Source organism: Notolepis coatsorum (genome assembly GCF_963971535.1).
Source record: "Notolepis coatsorum genome assembly, chromosome: 13".
Taxonomy (NCBI): Eukaryota; Metazoa; Chordata; class Actinopteri; order Aulopiformes; family Paralepididae; genus Notolepis; species Notolepis coatsorum.
This window is the reverse complement of record NC_140177.1, coordinates 125,096,273-125,118,772: the sequence shown is the minus strand read 5'-3', so window position 1 is coordinate 125,118,772 and position 22,500 is coordinate 125,096,273. Positions and strand designations below refer to the sequence as shown.

At 47.3% G+C, this 22,500-nt stretch overlaps 1 protein-coding gene across 2 annotated transcripts in view; it reads left to right on the top strand.

The window, feature by feature from the left end:
• lig1 (ligase I, DNA, ATP-dependent) overlaps positions 1–22,500 on the top strand; it is a 161,744-nt gene that overhangs the window by 128,792 nt on the left and 10,452 nt on the right. For both annotated transcript variants that reach the window (XM_084327323.1, XM_084327322.1), the window contains exons 20-24: positions 385–456; positions 848–992; positions 1,099–1,181; positions 6,933–7,085; positions 20,496–20,549. In XM_084327323.1, the coding sequence (XP_084183449.1) occupies positions 385–456; positions 848–992; positions 1,099–1,181; positions 6,933–7,085; positions 20,496–20,549 (507 nt within the window). The remainder of the gene's footprint in view (positions 1–384; positions 457–847; positions 993–1,098; positions 1,182–6,932; positions 7,086–20,495; positions 20,550–22,500) is intronic.

Sequence of the window (22,500 nt, the reverse complement as noted above, 5' to 3'; positions counted from 1 at the left end):
GGTTGGAGGAGAGGAGGGGCGGAGAAATGTTTAATTCTGAAATGTGGAGAATTCTAATTCCTGATAAAGACGATGAGGTGAAACACATGTAAGAGAAAGGGGGGAGGAAGGAGGTATGTAAGAGGAGGAGAGAGAGGTTGAACAATATAAAGAAGCAAAAGAATAAGCGATAGAAGGTGGAGAGAGAGAGATGATGATGATGGAGAGCCAGCAGCAGAGGGGGAGAGATGCACGACAGAAGATGAATGGGAGCAAACCACAGCTCTTTAGTTAACAGGCCCAAGGTTGAACGCACTGCGCTTTGTCAATTAGTTGTGTGAATTTACATATTTAGTAAAAGGGTTGATGATATTAAGTGTGTGTGTGTGTGTGTGTGGCTCGCAGGATGTGGATGCATCAGAGATCAAAGTCCAGGTTTGCGTGTACGCCTTCGACCTGCTCTACCTCAACGGAGAGGTGAGTTACTGACCTAATGATGCTAATTATCCTGCCGCAATTACTTCGGAATGCGCTTGCAATCTCAAAACTGCGTTGTGTGTACGTGCGTGCACCTGGAACCGTGTTTGTGTGTGTGTGTGTGTACGTACGTGCGGAATGCCAATGACGGCGGAATTACTCCGGGCCGTATCTAGGTAACGGTTGGGAATGGATGCTCATTGTCATTCCTGCAGTGGAAACGATATCTGTGTGTGTGTGTGACCGTGTGTTGTTTTGTGTGTGTGTCGTTCTCACATTTCATCCTGATAATGATTGCGGCGCTCCAAGCCTCCGACTGGGAAATGTTTGTAATACCGTGCGTCTTTTCTGTCGGGGTTCTAACGTGCGTGTTCTTTGATGCGCGTGTTAGTCCCTGGTGCGCCAGCCGCTGTCCCGGCGCAGAGAGCTGCTGAAGGAGAGCTTCACGGAGGTGGAGGGCGAGTTCGTCTTCGCCCGCGCCATCGACTCCGACAACACGGACACCATCGCCGAGTTCCTGGAGCAGTCTGTCAGAGGTGTGAGGCTTACCTTCTGAGACAAAGTGGTTCCTTCCCACTGCCCTCAAACACTCACCAGCTGCTGTGTGTGTGTGTGTGTGTGTCTCTCTCTCTCTGTGTTCAGATTCCTGTGAGGGGCTGATGGTGAAGACTTTAGAGAAAGATGCCACCTATGAAATTGCCAAGCGCTCTCATAACTGGCTCAAGGTAAGAGAACGATGATTTGAAGCGCACACACACACACACACACACACACACACACACACACACACACACACACACACACACACACAGCACTCATGAAGGTGGGTGCATATTCACGTACTTTAATAATAATAATAATAATAATACACTTTATTTGTATAGCACCTTTCATACAGAAACTGCAGCTCCAAGTCCTTTACAACAGAAAAAGACATGGCATAAAATGAGCACATAAAGTGCAGACATATAAAATCACAGTTTTTCACATTAGGATCTAACATCCCAACAGGCCACAAATCAAATCAAATCAAATGTATTTGTAAGGCCCGACAACACACGTTAATGTCCCCATGGGCCATGCTTTGTCAATTAGTTGTGAGTGAATTTACATATTTTATATTTTGTAAAAGGGTTGATGATATTAAGTGTGTCACCTTGTTTATGGTTTGATTAAGTTTTAAATAGACAATAATAAAAAGAGTGAGATAAAATAGACGGAGTAAAATAGTGCTGTGCAATAAAATAGTAGAATAGAATAGACATAAAATGAGCACATAAAGGGCAGACATACAAAATAAAAAGGTCTTCTTTTTTTTTACAGTGCAATAAAATAGTTCTGGATTACTGTTAAACAGTTCAAAGTCGTCTTTACATTCTCCGTTTGGTATATCCACAGTTTAAAACCTGACGGTCTTCCCTCCTGTTTGATACCCACTTTGACCCTTCGAACCGCCCACTCAGGGCAAACCTCCCTCTCAGGGCGCAGTTCCCTCTCTCAGGGCAAACCTCCCTCTCAGGGCGCAGTTCCCTCTCTCAGGGCAAACCTCCCTCTCAGGGCGCAGTTCCCTCTCTCAGGGCAAACCTCCCTCTCAGGGCGCAGTTCCCTCTCTCAGGGCAAACCTCCCTCTCAGGGCGCAGTTCCCTCTCTCAGGGCAAACCTCCCTCTCAGGGCGCAGTTCCCTCTCTCAGGGCAAACCTCCCTCTCAGGGCGCAGTTCCCTCTCTCAGGGCAAACCTCCCTCTCAGGGCGCAGTTCCCTCTCTCAGGGCAAACCTCCCTCTCAGGGCGCAGTTCCCTCTCTCAGGGCAAACCTCCCTCTCAGGGCGCAGTTCCCTCTCAGGGCAAACCTCCCTCTCAGGGCGCAGTTCCCTCTCTCAGGGCGCAGTTCTCAGGGTGCAGTTCTCTCTCTCAGGGTGCAGTTCCCTCTCTCAGGGCAAACCTCCCTCTCAGGGCGCAGTTCCCTCTCTCAGGGCAAACCTCCCTCTCAGGGTGCAGGTCCCTCTCTCAGGGCGCAGTTCCCTCTCTCAGGGCGCAGTTCCCTCTCTCAGGGCGCAGTTCCCTCTCTCAGGGCGCAGTTCCCTCTCTCAGGGCACAGTTCCCTCTCTCAGGGCGCAGTTCCCTCTCTCAGGGCGCAGTTCCCTCTCTCAGGGCGCAGTTCCCTCTCTCAGGGCGCAGTTCCCTCTCTCAGGGTGCAGTTCCCTCTCTCAGGGCGCAGTTCCCTCTCTCAGGGTGCAGTTCCCTCTCTCAGGGCGCAGTTCTCAGGGTGCAGTTCCCTCTCTCAGGGTGCAGTTCCCTCTCTCAGGGTGCAGTTCTCAGGGTGCAGTTCTCTCTCTCAGGGTGCAGTTCCCTCTCTCAGGGTGCAGTTCTCAGGGTGCAGTTCCCTCTCTCAGGGTGCAGTTCCCTCTCTCAGGGTGCAGTTCTCAGGGTGCAGTTCTCTCTCTCAGGGTGCAGTTCCCTCTCTCAGGGCGCAGTTCCCTCTCTCAGGGCGCAGTTCCCTCTCTCAGGGCGCAGTTCCAGGCCTGGGTCCTACACAGTTTTAAAGCCTGACAGTCTTTCTTGTTTGATACCCAATTACCCACACAGTTTAATACCCCGACAGTTCTGAACCTGTAATAAAAAGTAATAGACAGATGTAGATGCCCACGCTCACTATGCAAGTTGATGATCTATCCTTGTGAAAAATATCAACTCGGAATGACACTTAGTTGATCTTAGCGCTAAGAACATCTTAGCCTCTTGACTCAGAATGACACTTAGTTGATCTTAGCGCTAAGAACATCTTAGCCTCTTGACTCAGAATGACACTTAGTTGATCTTAGCGCTAAGAACATCTTAGCCTCTTGACTCAGAATGACACTTAGTTGATCTTAGCGCTAAGAACATCTTAGCCTCTTGACTCAGAATGACACTTAGTTGATCTTAGCACTAAGAACATCTTAGCCTCTTGACTCAGAATGACACTTAGTTGATCTTAGCACTAAGAACATCTTAGCCTCTTGACTCAGAATGACACTTAGTTGATCTTAGCACTAAGAACATCTTAGCCTCTTGACTCAGAATGACACTTAGTTGATCTTAGCACTAAGAACATCTTAGCCTCTTGACTCAGAATGACACTTAGTTGATCTTAGCACTAAGAACATCTTAGCCTCTTGACTCAGAATGACACTTAGTTGATCTTAGCACTAAGAACATCTTAGCCTTTTGGCTCAGAATGACACTTAGTTCAGTTGTTTTTTATTTCGGGTTTTGGACACATAACAACGGTCATTCCATAAATCTGCAACGTTTTACCAGCTGCTATTGCAGCGTTGTCCAAAGGGCTAGTGGCCCTGTGGCCCCTCTGTCCTGTGGCCCCTCTGTCCTGACCCTGTGGCCCCTCTAACCCTGTGGCCCCTCTGTCCTGTGGCCCCTCTGTCCTGACCCTGTGGCCCCTCTAACCCTGTGGCCCCTCTGTCCTGACCCTGTGGCCCCTCTGTCCTCTAACCCTGTGGCCCCTCTGTCCTCTAACCCTGTGGCCCCTCTGTCCTCTGACCCTGTGGCCCCTCTGTCCTCTAACCCTGTGGCCCCTCTGTCCTCTGACCCTGTGGCCCCTCTGTCCTCTAACCCTGTGGCCCCTCTGTCCTCTAACCCTGTGGCCCCTCTGTCCTCTAACCCTGTGGCCCCTCTGTCCTCTGACCCTGTGGCCCCTCTGTCCTCTAACCCTGTGGCCCCTCTGTCCTCTAACCCTGTGGCCCCTCTGTCCTCTAACCCTGTGGCCCCTCTGTCCTGACCCTGTGGCCCCTCTAACCCTGTGGCCCCTCTGTCCTGACCCTGTGGCCCCTCTGTCCTCTAACCCTGTGGCCCCTCTGTCCTCTAACCCTGTGGCCCCTCTGTCCTCTAACCCTGTGGCCCCTCTAACCCTGTGGCCCCTCTGTCCTCTAACCCTGTGGCCCCTCTGTCCTCTAACCCTGTGGCCCCTCTGTCCTCTAACCCTGTGGCCCCTCTGTCCTCTAACCCTGTGGCCCCTCTAACCCTGTGGCCCCTCTGTCCTCTAACCCTGTGGCCCCTCTGTCCTCTAACCCTGTGGCCCCTCTGTCTTCTGACCCTGTGGCCCCTCTGTCCTCTAACCCTGTGGCCCCTCTGTCCTCTAACCCTGTGGCCCCTCTGTCCTCTAACCCTGTGGCCCCTCTGTCCTCTAACCCTGTGGCCCCTCTGTCCTCTAACCCTGTGGCCCCTCTAACCCTGTGGCCCCTCTGTCCTCTAACCCTGTGGCCCCTCTGTCCTCTAACCCTGTGGCCCCTCTAACCCTGTGGCCCCTCTAACCCTGTGGCCCCTCTAACCCTGTGGCCCCTCTGTCCTAACACCCTGTGGCCCCTCTGTCCTCTAACCCTGTGGCCCCTCTGTCCTAACACCCTGTGGCCCCTCTGTCCTCTAACCCTGTGGCCCCTCTGTCCTCTAACCCTGTGGCCCCTCTGTCCTCTGACCCTGTGGCCCCTCTGTCCTCTAACCCTGTGGCCCCTCTGTCCTGACCCTGTGGCCCCTCTGTCCTCTGACCCTGTGGCCCCTCTGTCCTCTAACCCTGTGGCCCCTCTGTCCTCTAACCCTGTGGCCCCTCTGTCCTCTAACCCTGTGGCCCCTCTGTCCTAACACCCTGTGGCCCCTCTGTCCTCTAACCCTGTGGCCCCTCTGTCCTCTAACCCTGTGGCCCCTCTGTCCTCTAACCCTGTGGCCCCTCTGTCCTCTAACCCTGTGGCCCCTCTGTCCTGACCCTGTGGCCCCTCTGTCCTGACCCTGTGGCCCCTCTGTCCTCTAACCCTGTGGCCCCTCTGTCCTCTGACCCTGTGGCCCCTCTGTCCTCTAACCCTGTGGCCCCTCTGTCCTCTAACCCTGTGGCCCCTCTGTCCTGACCCTGTGGCCCCTCTGTCCTCTAACCCTGTGGCCCCTCTGTCCTCTGACCCTGTGGCCCCTCTGTCCTCTAACCCTGTGGCCCCTCTGTCCTCTGACCCTGTGGCCCCTCTGTCCTCTAACCCTGTGGCCCCTCTGTCCTCTAACCCTGTGGCCCCTCTAACCCTGTGGCCCCTCTGTCCTGACCCTGTGGCCCCTCTGTCCTCTAACCCTGTGGCCCCTCTGTCCTCTGACCCTGTGGCCCCTCTGTCCTCTGACCCTGTGGCCCCTCTGTCCTCTGACCCTGTGGCCCCTCTGTCCTCTAACCCTGTGGCCCCTCTGTCCTCTAACCCTGTGGCCCCTCTGTCCTCTAACCCTGTGGCCCCTCTGTCCTCTAACCCTGTGGCCCCTCTGTCCTCTGACCCTGTGGCCCCTCTGTCCTCTAACCCTGTGGCCCCTCTGTCCTCTAACCCTGTGGCCCCTCTGTCCTCTAACCCTGTGGCCCCTCTAACCCTGTGGCCCCTCTAACCCTGTGGCCCCTCTAACCCTGTGGCCCCTCTGTCCTGTGGCCCCTCTAACCCTGTGGCCCCTCTGTCCTAACACCCTGTGGCCCCTCTGTCCTCTAACCCTGTGGCCCCTCTGTCCTAACACCCTGTGGCCCCTCTGTCCTCTAACCCTGTGGCCCCTCTGTCCTCTGACCCTGTGGCCCCTCTGTCCTCTAACCCTGTGGCCCCTCTAACCCTGTGGCCCCTCTGTCCTCTAACCCTGTGGCCCCTCTGTCCTAACACCCTGTGGCCCCTCTGTCCTGACCCTGTGGCCCCTCTGTCCTCTAACCCTATGGCCCCTCTGTCCTCTAACCCTGTGGCCCCTCTGTCCTGACCCTGTGGCCCCTCTGTCCTCTAACCCTGTGGCCCCTCTGTCCTGACCCTGTGGCCCCTCTGTCCTGACCCTGTGGCCCCTCTGTCCTCTAACCCTGTGGCCCCTCTGTCCTGACCCTGTGGCCCCTCTGTCCTCTAACCCTGTGGCCCCTCTGTCCTGACCCTGTGGCCCCTCTGTCCTCTAACCCTGTGGCCCCTCTGTCCTCTAACCCTGTGGCCCCTCTGTCCTCTAACCCTGTGGCCCCTCTGTCCTCTAACCCTGTGGCCCCTCTGTCCTCTAACCCTGTGGCCCCTCTGTCCTCTAACCCTGTGGCCCCTCTGTCCTCACCCTGTGGCCCCTCTGTCCTAACCCTGTGGCCCCTCTGTCCTCTAACCCTGTGGCCCCTCTGTCCTCTAACCCTGTGGCCCCTCTGTCCTCACCCTGTGGCCCCTCTGTCCTAACCCTGTGGCCCCTCTGTCCTGACCCTGTGGCCCCTCTGTCCTGACCCTGTGGCCCCTCTGTCCTCACCCTGTGGCCCCTCTGTCCTGACCCTGTGGCCCTTCTGTCCTAACACCCTGTGGCCCCTCTGTCCTGACCCTGTGGCCCCTCTGTCCTCTAACCCTGTGGCCCCTCTGTCCTGACCCTGTGGCCCCTCTAACCCTGTGGCCCCTCTGTCCTGACCCTGTGGCCCCTCTGTCCTGACCCTGTGGCCCCTCTGTCCTGACCCTGTGGCCCCTCTGTGTCCTGTCAGTTGAAGAAGGACTACCTGGAGGGTGTGGGCGACACGGTGGACCTGTGTGTGATCGGAGCCTACCTGGGGAAGGGCAAGAGGGCGGGCAGCTACGGGGGCTTCCTGCTGGCCTGCTACGACGAGGACAACGAGGAGTTCCAGTCCGTCTGCAAGGTGAGTGTGGAGCCAGAGGGACGGAGGAGGTGATGTGATGGACCAGAGTTAGGGTGTGTCTCTGTTCTACCAGTTAAACATATGTTGAGTCTCTGTTCTATCAGGTAAAAATATGTTGAGTCTCTGTTCTATCATTTAAAAGTGTGAGGAATCTCGGTTCTATCGTTTAAAAAGTATGTTGAGTCTCTGTTCTATCATTTAAAAGTATGTGCTATCATTTAAAAGTATGTTCTATCATTTGAAAATATGTTGAGTCTCTGTTCTCTCATTTAAAAGTATGTTCTATCATTTAAAAGTATGTTGTGTCTCTGTTCTATCATTTAAAAGTATGTTGTGTCTCTGTTCTATCATTTAAAAGTATGTTGAGTCTCTGTTCTATCATTTAAAAGTATGTTGAATCTGTTGTATAATTTAAAACAGTGGAGGCTGGTGACTTTTTAGGTGAAGCACAAATTATTATATTATATATTAAATTATATTTTTAAAACATCCCCCACTGTGTGTCAGTGGTCAGTGGACACAAATGAAAACATAATATTAATATACACTATATATTAATATTAATACCAACACCAATCAATTAATTAATATTAATATCAATATACATACTAATATACTATCAATACTACTATTGAATATACATAAACTATTCATTTCATTTACACTATACATTTCATCAAACCAGCATGTCATGTCTCCTTTAACTGTGGGTGAAAGCGGTCCGAGAACTACAATGCCTGGCAATGTTTACTTCTGCATCTCACGCAACACACACAAGCCACCGGTCGTTTCAGACACAAACCCACACACAACGGACAAGATAGCAGTTCTCATTCATAAGAGCACACCAAAGTTCCACCACATGAATCTCACTGTGACAAATCAGCAGAGCCACAGAGGCACTAGATTAGCCGTGCATCAGCAAAGTACGCTAGCCTAGCCACAAGCTAGCGGCAACATTCATTCATTCATTCATTCACCACTAACACAGTGCACATGCAAATATTATCTGCAGGCTGCATTAGCAGCCAGCAGCCAACGTGATACATTACATTGTGTTTATATGTGACATAGCCAAGTTAATAACGTTTCAATCCCTTAATTAAGTCTCTAAACAATTCGGCTGGCTAACGTTAGCTATCAGCAAAGTACGCTAGCCTAGCCACAAGCTAGCGGCAACATTCATTAAATTACACTAACACAGTGCACATGCAAATATTATCTGCAGGCTGCATTAGCAGCCAGCAGCCAACGTGATACATTACATTGTGTTTATATGTGACATAGCCAAGTTAACAACGTTTCAATCCCTTAATCAAGTCTCTAAACAATTCGGCTGGCTAACGTTAGCCATTAGCAAAGAACGCTAGCCTAGCCACAAGCTAGCGGCAACATTCATTCATTTACACTAACACAGTGCACATGCAAATATTATCTGCAGGCTGCATTAGCAGCCAGCAGCCAACGTGATACATTACATTGTGTTTATATGTGACATAGCCAAGTTAACAACGTTTCAATCCCTTAATCAAGTCTCTAAACAATTCGGCTGGCTAACGTTAGCCATCCGCAAAGTACGCTAGCCTAGCCACAAGCTAGCGGCAACATTCATTCATTTACACTTAACACAGTGCACATGCAAATATTATCTGCAGGCTGCATTAGTAGCCAACGTGATACATTACATTGTGTTTATGTGTGACATAGCCAAGTTAACAACATTTCAATCCCTTAATCAAGTCTACTACAAGTATTGTTCTCTAAACAGTTAGCTAACGTTAGCATCCATGCTAAGCAGGCTTTCGTTTTACAAACACTACAACTTACTTTTTTCTGATCCAGGTGCATAAGTCCACTTCTTCATGTTGCTCAGTTGCTTGTTTATACTTCGGTCCTAATGTTGGCGCAAAGTTTAATTTAGCCTACTGTGTTACAGCTGTACTGTAAACTACTAGCTTGCTAAGCTAGTAGCTAGCTTCAAGTTAGCTTGCCTTCACAGTCCAAGATGGCACGTTCACGTCAACTTTGTAACTACACTAGTCTTCAACTGAGATAAAAAATATATATATATCATCCATTAAGTAAACGATGCAGTGCACAACAATAAGTGAACAAGTGAATAAAGATCTTAAAATATGAATGATTATATTAGGCAAATTAATGTTCTTCAGGCAAATTGCACACATGAGATGATGGAACACAACTTTGACTAGAACACTGAAGCCAGTCCAGCTGCAGTTCCGCAGGTATTTTTGCCAGGCAGACTCTGATTGGATTTCAAAGGCTGCCAATCATTCATCCTCCGTGTATTATTGGATTGTCAAGGCTGTCAATCATTCAACTCCATTCAATGGCAAGAGTTTAACTGCACAGATCGTGCTTGGATGAAGTTAATAGCCTATTTTGATTGGCTATTATTTATTATTTATTTAACATTGGGTCAACCTGTGAAGTTATTCTGCACGAATATTACTGCAGTCATTACTGCAGTGCAGGCCTGCTCAGAGCTGGCAATTTTGGCAATTTTTTACAGAGAAACTTTTCGAAAAAAAAAAATAATAATAATAATAAAAAAAAAAATATATATATATATGTAAATTAATAATAATTATGAATTATGAGTGAATTTGTGTTTCACGTGTTGTCATAGAGAAACCTCCACTGATTTAAAAGTACCGGTATGTTGAATCTCTATAATTTAAAAGTATGTTGAATCTGTTGTATTTAAAAGTATGTTGAATCTGTTGTATAATTTAAAAGTATGTTGAATCTATCATTTAAAAGTGTGTTGAATCTGTTCTATAATTTAAAAGTATGTTGAATCTGTTCTATAATTTAAAAGTATGTTGAATCTGTTCTATAATTTAAAAGTCTTGAATCTGTTATATTTAAAAGTATGTTGAATCTGTTCTATAATTTAAAAGTGTTGAATCTGTTATATTTAAAAGCATGTTGAATCTGTTCTATAATTTAAAAGTGTTGAATCTGTTATATTTAAAAGCATGTTGAATCTGTTCTATAATTTAAAAGTGTTGAATCTGTTATATTTAAAAGCATGTTGAATCTCATGTTATATTTGACGTTCCTGTGATTTGATCAGCGGATTCAGATAAAGGATTTAAAATGTGTGCATGTGATTTAAAATGTGTGCATGTGGTTTAAAATCGAGGATTGGGTTCAATTCACTTTAATATTCCATCAGTTGAAGAAGTGGATTTATTTCATATTTAATTTCCAAAAAGCTGTCGGCGTGAGAAGGTTGTCTTGTCCAACCTAGATAAGAAAAGGTATTAAAAGAGAATGATCTGTAATTAAAAATAATTACATTTTCTATTTGCACATTAAACTGATTGCATTGAAAGTGTATTGATCCTAACCTTGGTGTGTGTGTGTGTGTGTGTGTGTGTGTGTGTGTGTGTGTGTGTGTGTGTTGAGGCTGTCCTCTTTCCCAAAAATTTACTTTAAATTAAGCCCTAATGTGTACAAGTCCGCGAAGGAGTGTGTGTGTGACTATAGAAGGCACTCTGTGTATGTGCACGTGTGTTTGTGTGTGTGTGTGTGACTATAGAAGGCACTCTGTGTATGTGCACGTGTGTGTGTGTGTGTGTGTGTGTGACTATGGAAGGCACTCTGTGTATGTGCACGTGTGTGTTTGTGTGTGTGTGTGTGACTATAGAAGGCACGCTGTGTATGTGCACATGCGTGTGTGTTTGTGTGTGTGTGTGTGACTATAGAAGGCACGCTGTGTATGTGCACATGCGTGTGTGTGTCTGTGTGTGTGTGTGTGTTCACCTGGCTTGCGGCTGTCACTCTCTCCGGGAATTGAGTTTGAGCCAAAACCATAATGCGTGAGCACGACTGCACATGTGTTTGAGCACGAGTGAGCAGTGTGCGTGAGTCTGTGAGTGAGCAGTGTGTGTGTGTCTGTGTGTGTGCGTGTGCGTGAGCGAGCGAGCGTGACAACGTGACAAGTGGATCAGACTCCGGTAGACGGCTGTCCTGCTGAATCCTCATATCTCCACAGAGGTGAAGTAATCAGGGGCGACAGTGGCTCGGGAGGTAGAGCAGTCGTCTGGGTAAACTAGAGGTTCCCGGTTCGATTCCCGGGCAGCAAGACACTTGACCCCTGATTGCTCTCGATGAGCAGGTTGGCACCTTGCACGGTCGCCTCCGCCGTCTGTGTGTAAATTAGAGATGTTCCGATACCATTTTTCCCTTTCCGATCCGATTCCGATACCTAAGCTTTGGGTATCGGCCGATACCGATATTTATCCGATACCAGTGCATAAAAAAAAAATTAAAAAAAAATTATATAAATTATACTTTTTTTTTTTTTTTTTTTTTTCCAGATACTGTTATACTGTTTTTTAGTAATAACTAGAACGTATGGTATTTATTCAACAACAGGTGATTGTATAGATTTGTATTAGTATCATTAATCAATGAGTATGGGCTGCAGCACTGCAGATATACCCTACTCCAATGATCCACACGGACATTAAACGGTGTTGCACTCGCTACTCAGTGGCTCTGCAGATATACCCTATTCAGTCTGTAAGCTAGTGGCAGATAGAACGTTCATGTTGTGATTTTTGATGCAAAATAAATATTCAACATTCTCTTTTGAAACTCCGCCTCAGACTCTTATCCTTTGGCACTTGCTGTACTTTGCTTGCAGGTCTGCAGCCATTATTGCTGGATTATGTGAATAGCACCAACTTTAGACACGGTAACGTTATCAAGCTAAGCTAACTGACCTAGCTCGCCTTCCCGCATCGACATTAAGATAACGTTAGTAATAGTCAGCTAACGCTAGTCCGTAGCTACTTAACTTAAATACAATTCACCGTGGGTGCATTATTGTTGATAGACGGTCACGGACAGTGTTAGGTCCTGGAGAAAGGACAGGCGATCATCTGATTTGATGTAACGTTAAAAGCGGATGTTGTTCCAACTAGCTATCTTTCCAGCTAATGCTATCATAACACCAGCCAAACACATCCCGATTCCCGTCCGAGCTCCCCGTCACACCAGCACTGTCGGGGACAATGGAATTTAAGAAAGTGTATCTGCTGTTAAAATGACACAGCATCACACTTTAAAACATGTTCATTTTATAATCCTCACTCTCCGCAGGACTCGGCAGGAGATAAATTACATCATGGGATCGGAGGCTAGAATTTACGTGTACTCGCCGATACCGATACTAGCATTTTAGGCAGTATCGGCGGCATTTCCGATACTAGTATCGGTATCGGAACAACTCTAGTGTAAATGTGTGAGTGAATGGGTAAAATGTGAGGAACACATTGTAAAGCGCTTTGGATTAAAAACTGCTATATAAATGCAACCATTTAATCATGTTACCCAAAGGTAAAAAGGTAGCACACACGGGTACTTCAGGAGAGTTGACTAATCTCAATTTCAACAAGTTATTCTAGTCATGTCAACAAACATGCTAATGTTTTGGCCCAGCGGTCTTCATCAGAGCGTGGAAGACAGGTGTTTGGCTTAAAGGAACAACACGCCAACCATGATGGGAACATGCGTGTACCGTCTTCTCCAGGGTCGGACAAGAAGATGGGATTATCCTCTCTGGTGCGTTCAGTAGAAAGCTTATCCGGTTGCAAGCTAGCACAAATTAACGGAAGTGGATACGGACCACTAGTCTAGTTTAAGATGAACAAAGTACTACGTCCCAAAAGCGAGTAGAGTAGATATGATATGATATGATACATTTATTTATATTGCGCGCCCCTCAACCAATAGTTACATCGGCCCGGGGCGCAGACAGGAACAATATGAAAACGGACTAAATACATGCAGGCCAACCAAGGAGATAGAGAACAGACAGACATAATACACCAGTCATGCTACAATACAAAACTAGCTCACGGATTGTTTATGGCGGAAAGGTGGATTTTGAGCATGGCTTTAACGGTCCGTAGAGTGCTTGCAGATTTTAAGTTGAGTGGGAGCTTGTTCCAGAGGGTCGGTGCTGCGACTGCTAATGTTCCGTTACCCTTCGTCACCAGTCTTGTTTGTGGGATTTTAAGGCAGATTTGGTTGGAATATAGATAGAGTAGAGTCGAGTAGAGTAGGTACCATGCAGTGGAAAAGCGGCTGAAGGTCTGGTAAACAGAGTTTGTTCGGAGGTCCTGCTGAGTGGCGTCGCAGTGTCGTCCTGGTTTCCACTTTCTGATGGAATGCATTGACTTGGTTTGTTGTGCAGAAAGACTTCAGTTAGGAGGGAGGGATGTGCTGTACAGAAAGACTTCAGTTAGGAGGGAGGGATGTGCTGTACAGAAAGACTTCAGTTAGGAGGGAGGGATGTGCTGTACAGAAAGACTTCAGTTAGGAGGGAGGGATGTGCTGTACAGAAAGACTTCAGTTAGGAGGGAGGGATGTGCTGTACAGAAAGACTTCAGTTAGGAGGGAGGGATGTGCTGTACAGAGACTTCAGTTAGGAGGGAGGGATGTGCTGTACAGAAAGACTTCAGTTAGGAGGGAGGGATGTGCTGTACAGAAAGACTTCAGTTAGGAGGGAGGGATGTGCTGTACATTTTGCCCTCTTTGTAGTCTGGTCCCTTTCATGTTTCTTTTGTTTTGTACTCCGAGCTCCTTTGTGAAGGTATCAGGTTTAGCCTGTAGCTGGACCTGAGCATCAGCACTCTGTTCTGTTTCTTCTTTAGTCTTCAATTCTGAGCTTGTTCTTTCAGTCAGTATTATGTGTAATATAAGTGGTACACCTTTTATGATACAAGGGAACCTACCCTTTATTAGAGCCATATGAAATCCGTAAAAAAAGAAATTCCAAATTCCATAATCCCCCCCCCCATTCAGTTTTCAACGTACCAAAACGTTCCATCTTCTCCCGAAAACTGAATTCCAGTCCAGATTGGGGCAAATTCTGCAATATTCCACGTTGTACAGTTGATAAAAGTTTTATTGGTCGATTCCGTGAATGTGGATTTCATATGGCTCTACCCTTTATTTCTGGTGCAGTGTAAAGTCACCATCATACATTACCTTAGTGTGAGCATACAATATTTTATATAAATGAATAAATACAATTACACATTTTTATTAAACACCCAGTGAAAAGACCTTTTTACCTTTTTATTGTTTTTTCAACATGGAAAGTTCTATTTAGGTGTTTTGAACCTCCAATGTGAACCTTTCCCTCAGTGAGTCACAGCCATTTATTGTTCTGGGTGGGTTTTTTCTTTTTGCAGATGATGAGAAAATACATACATTTTGGTGTTGCCTTCATATTAGGAGGACCAATATCTCCCTGCAATTTACCCCCCCTCCACACACACACACACACACACACACACACACACACACACACACACACACACACACACACACACACACACACAAAAGGCCCCTCCATCATATAGCTCTCCTCCTTTTCTGTTGTGGGCTCCTATCAACGCCCCTCTGCATCGTATCCAAATAGCATAGTAGAGTTACACACATGAATCATCAACAGGTGATTTTCATTCAAGCTGCACAATAAATTATATAGTAGTCAGATCAATTGATAAAACAGTAGGCTACTTCAAACCATAGCTTCAAACACATCAAGTCCTCTACTTTGATTGTCATCATCACTGTCTCCGCTATCTGGCTCAGAGTCCTTTTCATTTATATTTTCTGGATCGTCCTCAACATCCACAACAAGTTCCAATACGTGTTGAGTATTATACATTCAGGTCCATAAGTATTTGGACATTGACACAATTTTCACAATTCTGGCTCTGTACACCAACACAGTGGACTGGAAAAGACATTGTTGTGTTAAGATGTGCTTTAAGTGCAAACATTCAACTTTAATTTGAGGACATTTACATCCAAATCGGGTGAACAGTGTAGGAATTACAACAGTTTCTACATGCCCCCCCCCCCTTTTTTCTTAACCCTTTCACTACCACACTACAGAAGGTTAACCTTTCACTACCACACTACATCGGTTAACCGTCTGTAGTGTGGTAGTGAAAGGGTTAACCTTCTGTAGTGTGGTAGTGAAAGGGTTAAACATTTGTCGTGTGGCAGTGAAAGGGTTAAGGGACCAAAATGAATTGGACAAACTAACTCATGAATAAAATTGTCACCTTTAATTAGGGATGCTCGATATTGGCTTTTTAACATTACATATCTCTTGTCGTGTAATTAACACAACATTATGCATACTTTGACAATAAATTAAAAAAAGAAAAAATAATTATCCACTTTTTCTCCCCATTTTCTATTTTTCTCCCATCCCAATTTCGTATTATCCAATTCTTCCCTCCCCTGTCTTGGAACGTTGCTAGACTATGCCTCCCACTGGTCTGTTGTCGTGAGGATAGAAGCCTTGCATCACGTGTCCCCTCCGGTACACGAGGAGGCAGCCTGTCGCATCTTTTCACCTGAACAGCGCGATCTCTCAGTGGCGAGGAGTAACGCGTGGGAGGCTCACGCTGCCCCTGTCACTTCCTGCTTCCGTCGCACCGGCGTCCCCAAACCGACCTGTAGGAGTCGCTGTCCACAACGTCAAATCCCCACCCACCAGCTTTCCCACCCTCTAACACTTACACAATTGTGTTAGTATGAACGACCGGCCAGCCGGTAGCAACGCCGAGAGCTGGGCTCGAACCCAGCGTCTCCAGCGTTAGAGGCGAGCGCCTTGCCCACTGTGCCAAATCAGCCGCCCATATAATAATTTGTTCTTACTTGCTTGCCTGGGTAAATAAAGGTTAAATAAATGTTAAAAAATATAATATCGGACATCCCTACTGTAACTGAGGGGTACAATTCCCTGACTGTATTGATAAGTATGGTATCATTAAACCACTACCGTCTTATGCACTTTAATTACTGGCCATACAGTACATGATATATATAATGATGAACACTTCCCACAATGAAATTGGTTCCACACAAAGTTGTAATTAAGTATTTATTGCAGCAAAAGGTACATAATATACTTCTCTATTTCACTTTGAATGCGCTTATAAGGCAAAGGAATTTGCGTAGGCAAATCAATAACGAATGTCCATTCTCTGGTTACGCAGGAGGTAATTATACAACCTGAATCTTAGGGAATTATATCTATGGTACACTAGTAATATAGCGGGAGATACTGGAAGGGTCCCCCCGGTTGTAAGCCAGCAAGGGTAGAGGATCTGTCGGTAATAGAGTCTGGGTCAACGATGATAAGGAGACTCCGAGTACGGGAGATGGTGCAATAAGATCTTGATCCACAGATGAATACAGCTGTTCTCCGTAGCATGTAGCTCCACAGGGAAGAAAGCTAGCCTGCCTCAGGCTTCTGAGGGGCAGACTCGACGTGGCTCCTCACAGGGTAAATCCCACACACTGGTGGGCGTCGGCGATTCTCCGCTCCATTAATTACAGGACCAAAAGCAAATATAATCCAGCCGTAAAGGGCTATGCAGTCGTCGGGTAGATAATCCAGTGTACATGTCCACACGGTCCTCGTCTAGGGCTCCTCGGGTGAAAGCGCCATGAAAGCAGCCCAGCCTGGATAAGCTCTCTAGCTGATACGAGGAAAACGTTGGTGATGCTGGTCACTGTAGAACTTTAGCCGCACGATACACTATACACAATTAGACTATTACTGACTTAATAGAATATGTCGCACTCGACGGTATAGCGCCAAACTCTGACACTTCAGTTATTAATTCGCACGCGGTCTCAATGCTCTATTTGGGGCCAAACAGGCCATACTTCACCGCACGTCGTATCGTGGGTGAGGCTTCAACTTATTGGGTAACATACTTCTGTATTCACCTGCGCCGTATTTATACGCTTAGATGAATAAACTAGTACCAGCTTTATTCCTGTCTCATATCCTTGCGCAATACCATTCATGTCCAGGCATGTCCCCGGCGGTGACTTTGAACCTGACTTTGGAGGCATGGCCTTGGCGCCTGTGGACCGCTGTCCAATAGGAGAATGAAATATTATGGTCTGTACTAGGCTAAAGGGATATTCCGTGTATATGTACAAGGAATATACAAGGGATATCAAACGATATACAAATATTATGCAATATATATCAATCAATAAATATATATATTCGGTTTAATCTGATCCTTTGTAACACCTACTTTTAATACGTGGTTGCGAATCCTTTGCCGTCAAGCCTGAAGTCTGGAACCCGTAGACATCACCAGACACTGGGTTTCATCCCTGGTGATGCTCTGCCTCTACTAGTGAAATGCTGCTCAACTGGATTCAGGCCATGTGATCGCCTTATGGATGCAGGGGATTCACGAGCCCGCATTCGGAAAAGAGATGAAGGCCGATCTAGATATTTCAAGATTCTAGTCACTTCCGCGGTGACGGAGAGAGATGCGCCTTTAATTTTGACGGAGAGAAGAGAATCGTAAAGGGTTCCAAAGATGTTTTGCAAAACATGTCTAAATTCTTATGTAGAGTAATCTATTATTATTATCTTTATGTAATAATACATTCACAGCTTTTAGAAGTATTCCCCCCCCCCCCATGTATCCCCTCCCTACTTCCCATTTCCCCACGTGGAAGGCACCTGATTGGATAAATGACATGCTGGTGCTCTAGTGCGACATCTGGCGGCTAGGTACCCAAACCACCACCACCAGGCCCCTCCTCTTCATCAAACCCCCACCAGGCCCCTCCTCTTCATCAAACCTCCACCAGGCCCCTCCTCTTCATCAAACCCCACCAGGCCCCTCCTCTTCATCAAACCCCACCAGGGCCCCTCCTCTTCATCAAACCCCCACCAGGCCCCTCCTCTTCATCAAACCCCCACCAGGCCCCTCTTCATCAAACCCCCACCAGGCCCCTCCTCTTCATCAAACCCCCACCAGGCCCCTCCTCTTCATCAAACCCCCACCAGGCCCCTCCTCTTCATCAAACCCCCACCAGGCCCCTCCTCTTCATCAAACCCCCACCAGGCCCCTCCTCTTCATCAAACCCCCACCAGGCCCCTCCTCTTCATCAAACCCCCACCAGGCCCCTCCTCTTCATCAAACCCCACTAGGCCCTTCTTCATCAAACCCCCACCAGGCCCCTCCTCTTCATCAAACCCCACTAGGCCCTTCTTCATCAAACCCCCACCAGGCCCCTCCTCTTCATCAAACCCCCACCAGGGCCCCTCCTCTTCATCAAACCCCCACCAGGGCCCCTCCTCTTCATCAAACCCCACCAGGCCCCTCCTCTTCATCAAACCCCCACCAGGCCCCTCCTCTTCATCAAACCCCCACCAGGCCCCTCCTCTTCATCAAACCCCCACCAGGCCCCTCCTCTTCATCAAACCCCCACCAGGCCCCTCCTCTTCATCAAACCCCCACCAGGCCCCTCCTCTTCATCAAACCCCCACCAGGCCCCTCCTCTTCATCAAACCCCCACCAGGCCCTCCTCTTCATCAAACCCTCACCAGGGCCCTCCTCTTCATCAAACCCCCACCAGGCCCCTCCTCTTCATCAAACCCCCACCAGGGCCCTCCTCTTCATCAAACCCCACTAGGCCCTTCTTCATCAAACCCCCACCAGGCCCCTCCTCTTCATCAAACCCCCACCAGGCCCCTCCTCTTCATCAAACCCCCACCAGGGCCCCTCCTCTTCATCAAACCCCCACCAGGCCCCTCCTCTTCATCAAACCCCCACCAGGGCCCCTCCTCTTCATCAAACCCCCACCAGGGCCCTCCTCTTCATCAAACCCCCACCAGGGCCCCTCCTCTTCATCAAACCCCCACTAGGGCCCCTCCTCTTCATCAAACCCCCACCAGGGCCCCTCCTCTTCATCAAACCCCCACCAGGGCCCCTCCTCTTCATCAAACCCCCACCAGGGCACCCCCTCTTCATCAAACACTCCTCTTCAAACACTTCTCTCTGCATCAACCGTAGAGTTCAGATTTGCTTAGTGACCGAGTTTCAAACTGTGACCCAAGCGACGTGGACTGTTACCAGCTCGGTGCCTCGACGTGGACGAAGAGAAAAGGATAATGATGTTTTCTTCTGCGATAAACCCACCGGCGTCTGTTGTGCCTGTTGAGCCTGTTGAGCCTGTTGAGCCTGTTGAGCCTGTTGAGCCTGTTGAGCCTGTTGTGCCTGTTGAGCCTGTTGAGCCTGTTGAGCCTGTTGAGCCTGTTGAGCCTGTTGAGCCTGTTGAGCCTGTTGAGTCTGTTGAGCCTGTTGAGCCTGTTGAGCCTGTTGAGCCTGTTGAGCCTGTTGTGCCTGTTGAGCCTGTTGAGCCTGTTGAGTCTGTTGAGCCTGTTGAGCCTGTTGAGCCTGTTGAGCCTGTTGAGCCTGTTGTGCCTGTTGAGCCTGTTGAGCCTGTTGTGCCTGTTGAGCCTGTTGTGTCTGTTGAGCCTGTTGTGTCTGTTGAGCCTGTTGAGTCTGTTGAGCCTGTTGAGCCTGTTGAGCCTGTTGAGCCTGTTGAGTCTGTTGTGTCTGTTGTGTCTGTTGAGTCTGTTGTGTCTGTTGAGCCTGTTGTGTCTGTTGAGCCTGTTGAGCCTGTTGAGCCTGTTGTGTCTGTTGAGCCTGTTGAGCCTGTTGAGCCTGTTGAGCCTGTTGAGCCTGTTGAGCCTGTTGTGCCTGTTGAGCCTGTTGTGTCTGTTGAGCCTGTTGTGTCTGTTGAGCCTGTTGAGCCTGTTGTGTCTGTTGAGCCTGTTGTGCCTGTTGAGCCTGTTGTGTCTGTTGAGCCTGTTGAGCCTGTTGAGCCTGTTGTGTCTGTTGAGCCTGTTGAGCCTGTTGAGCCTGTTGTGTCTGTTGAGCCTGTTGTGTCTGTTGAGCACACACACACACACACAGAGAGTCAAAACCCATTTGCCTCTAAGCGCAGCTGGTTCCTCCTCCTGCGCCTCCTCCTGCGTCCCGGCGGCTGCAGTCTCTGAGCGGTGACAGCGCCCTGCAGCCCAGGCAGACGAGACGGTTTGTTCTGTGTTCCTCCCACGCTCTGCCAGTGTCTGCTGTCTCACCATGGGGGGATATCTCTGTGTGTGTGTATCTGTGTGTGTGTGTGTGTGTCATAGCTGTCAACATTGGCATTTGAAAAAAAGGGAAATTTCATCCCCGCCCCCTCCGCCTGGCCCCGCCCCCTCCCAATGTAGTCTCCTCCCCCTCGCTAAATTAAATTAATCCGATACCTGGTTGAAAGTGAAATGCTGTGAACATCCCTGCATTAAATGAATGGAAGTGTAAGACAAATTCAGTATAAATTCACTTTATGTAGTAGTATAGCATTAACATGTTCATATTTATTTAAAATCTTACAATGCATACACAAAAAAAACCTGTGAACGGGGTGACGGCGGGAAGGAAGGTTGAAATATGTGACAATCCTGGGAAAAACGGGATGGTTGACAGCTATGGTGTGTGTGTATATATTTCTCATCATCCTCTTCCTCTCCTGCAGATCGGGACCGGCTTCAAGGATGAAGATTTGGAGCAGCATTACAAATTCTTACAGGTAGAGACTGTTGACCCTGGAGCATCATTTCTACAGCGGCCCAAAGGTCCAGGCTGTGTCTTTGTCTGTTTCTGAGTCCTTGTTTTCCTAACCTTGTGGGGACCAAACACCCCCACTTGGAAGACGTCTCCGTCTACAGTTTAAGTTAAAGTTTATTTGGATGCTGTTGTTCCCGGGGGCCATAACACATACAATACACTTACAGACTCACATTATACACTCACACATTCACATGGCATACAGACACATTGAACAACATGCTCCTGATCAAATTCATAATACAATACAGTATGATATACAATTTAGCTTTTTCATACATTATCTACATTTATATCAACCAATTATTTAATCTTATAATAATATATCGGACACATACATTTTCATTCACATACACACCTTTAACCTCTTAACAGGCGCCCCAAAAAGTGTCCGTTTTTGTTTTTGAGGACTGCATACTTTTTTTGCAAATCAAAATACTATACTTATAGAACATGCATAAGCCTGGTCTCATGAAAGATAACATTCTGAAGTTTCTGATACAATAAAGAAAGATCACTTTTAGTGCTAATGAAATAGAATAGAGTAACATAGGTCTGAACTTGAGTTGTAGAAAAACGTGTTACTCATGTTTTTCTGTAGTAGTTGCATTATCCAAATATAGTATACCATGGGTCCATAGCCTGACGTCTTGTGTAGTACATGTCCAAATTTCATAAAAATCCGTTCAGAAATTAGTGATTAGGAGCGATTATATATATAAAAAAAAAAAAAAGCTCTGCAGGTTTCAGTTTTCTCATAGACTCCAATGCATTCCGTGTTTTTTTTCTCTTGTTTGCACTTGTGACTTTTCACCTAGATCCCTGATTCGCTCATCCCCATGTGGGGTATCATTGGAAAGCCACACTCATTGGTTACAACCCTGTCCAATACTTTTCTAGATCGCCAAATGATGGACGGAGCTAGAGCCTCGGGAGTCGGGGGTGGTATTCGAAAAAACAAAAGTCTGCTGTGTACTTTGGCAATCGACAGGCAACAAATAAGGCTTTAATTCGATATATAGGGCTTTAATTCGCGCCGGTGGGCAAATCAACCTCAAGAGGGGCCGGGCCGTTGCACGTTAAGAGGTTAGGGAATGTACATTTCTCTAGTTGAAAATGTTGTTTTACCAAGATTCTTGAAACTACCTTTTATTATTCTCCTGTGTAACATGTCTGGTACAAACAGTTTTGCCCCGTCTGTATGCCTGTCTGTCTCCACAAAAGTAGACCACGCGGAGCTGAAGATGTCACTGAAATCATGCGCGGAAGCTGATTAGACCAGCCGGCTGTCAAACCATGACAAGTATTTGTTCAATCCATGGAAATAACAGGGATAGAACTATGTCTCGACTATCGTTTTGTAAAACCAAGCTACGTTCACCAGCAACACACCGGAAGTGGGTAAAGGTTGTGATATCGTTAATTGCGACGATCAATATTTAGGCTACACATTTCGTCTTGCTTTCACAAAGCAGGGAGTCATGAGCATGGCATTCAGATGAATTTGCAAACTGAAATGTTGAGTAGCAAACATTTACTGATGTTAGCTATGCTAACATGATTAGCGCTATGATTAGTGCTATGCTAACCGCTATTAGCGCTATGCTAACTGTGATTAAGGGTATGCATGTAGTGGTTAGGGTTAGAAGTAGGGTTTGGTTAGGGGCATGTAGTGGTTAGGGTACAAATCTAGTATAGTGGTTGTAGGACGGCGACGCCGCGCTGACTTCCATAAATCCAGCGGAGGGGTTTAACCCATTTAAATTCAAATATTGAAAAGGTTTAGCCACGAAGGAGCCGTCATATCCAATCTGCAACCAAGTAATTGAGAGTGAACACTCTGACGCTAGGTAATGAATTGCACTTCCAATTTACATATGAAGAGGCTCGTTGGGAAATGAGAGAGCCACCAT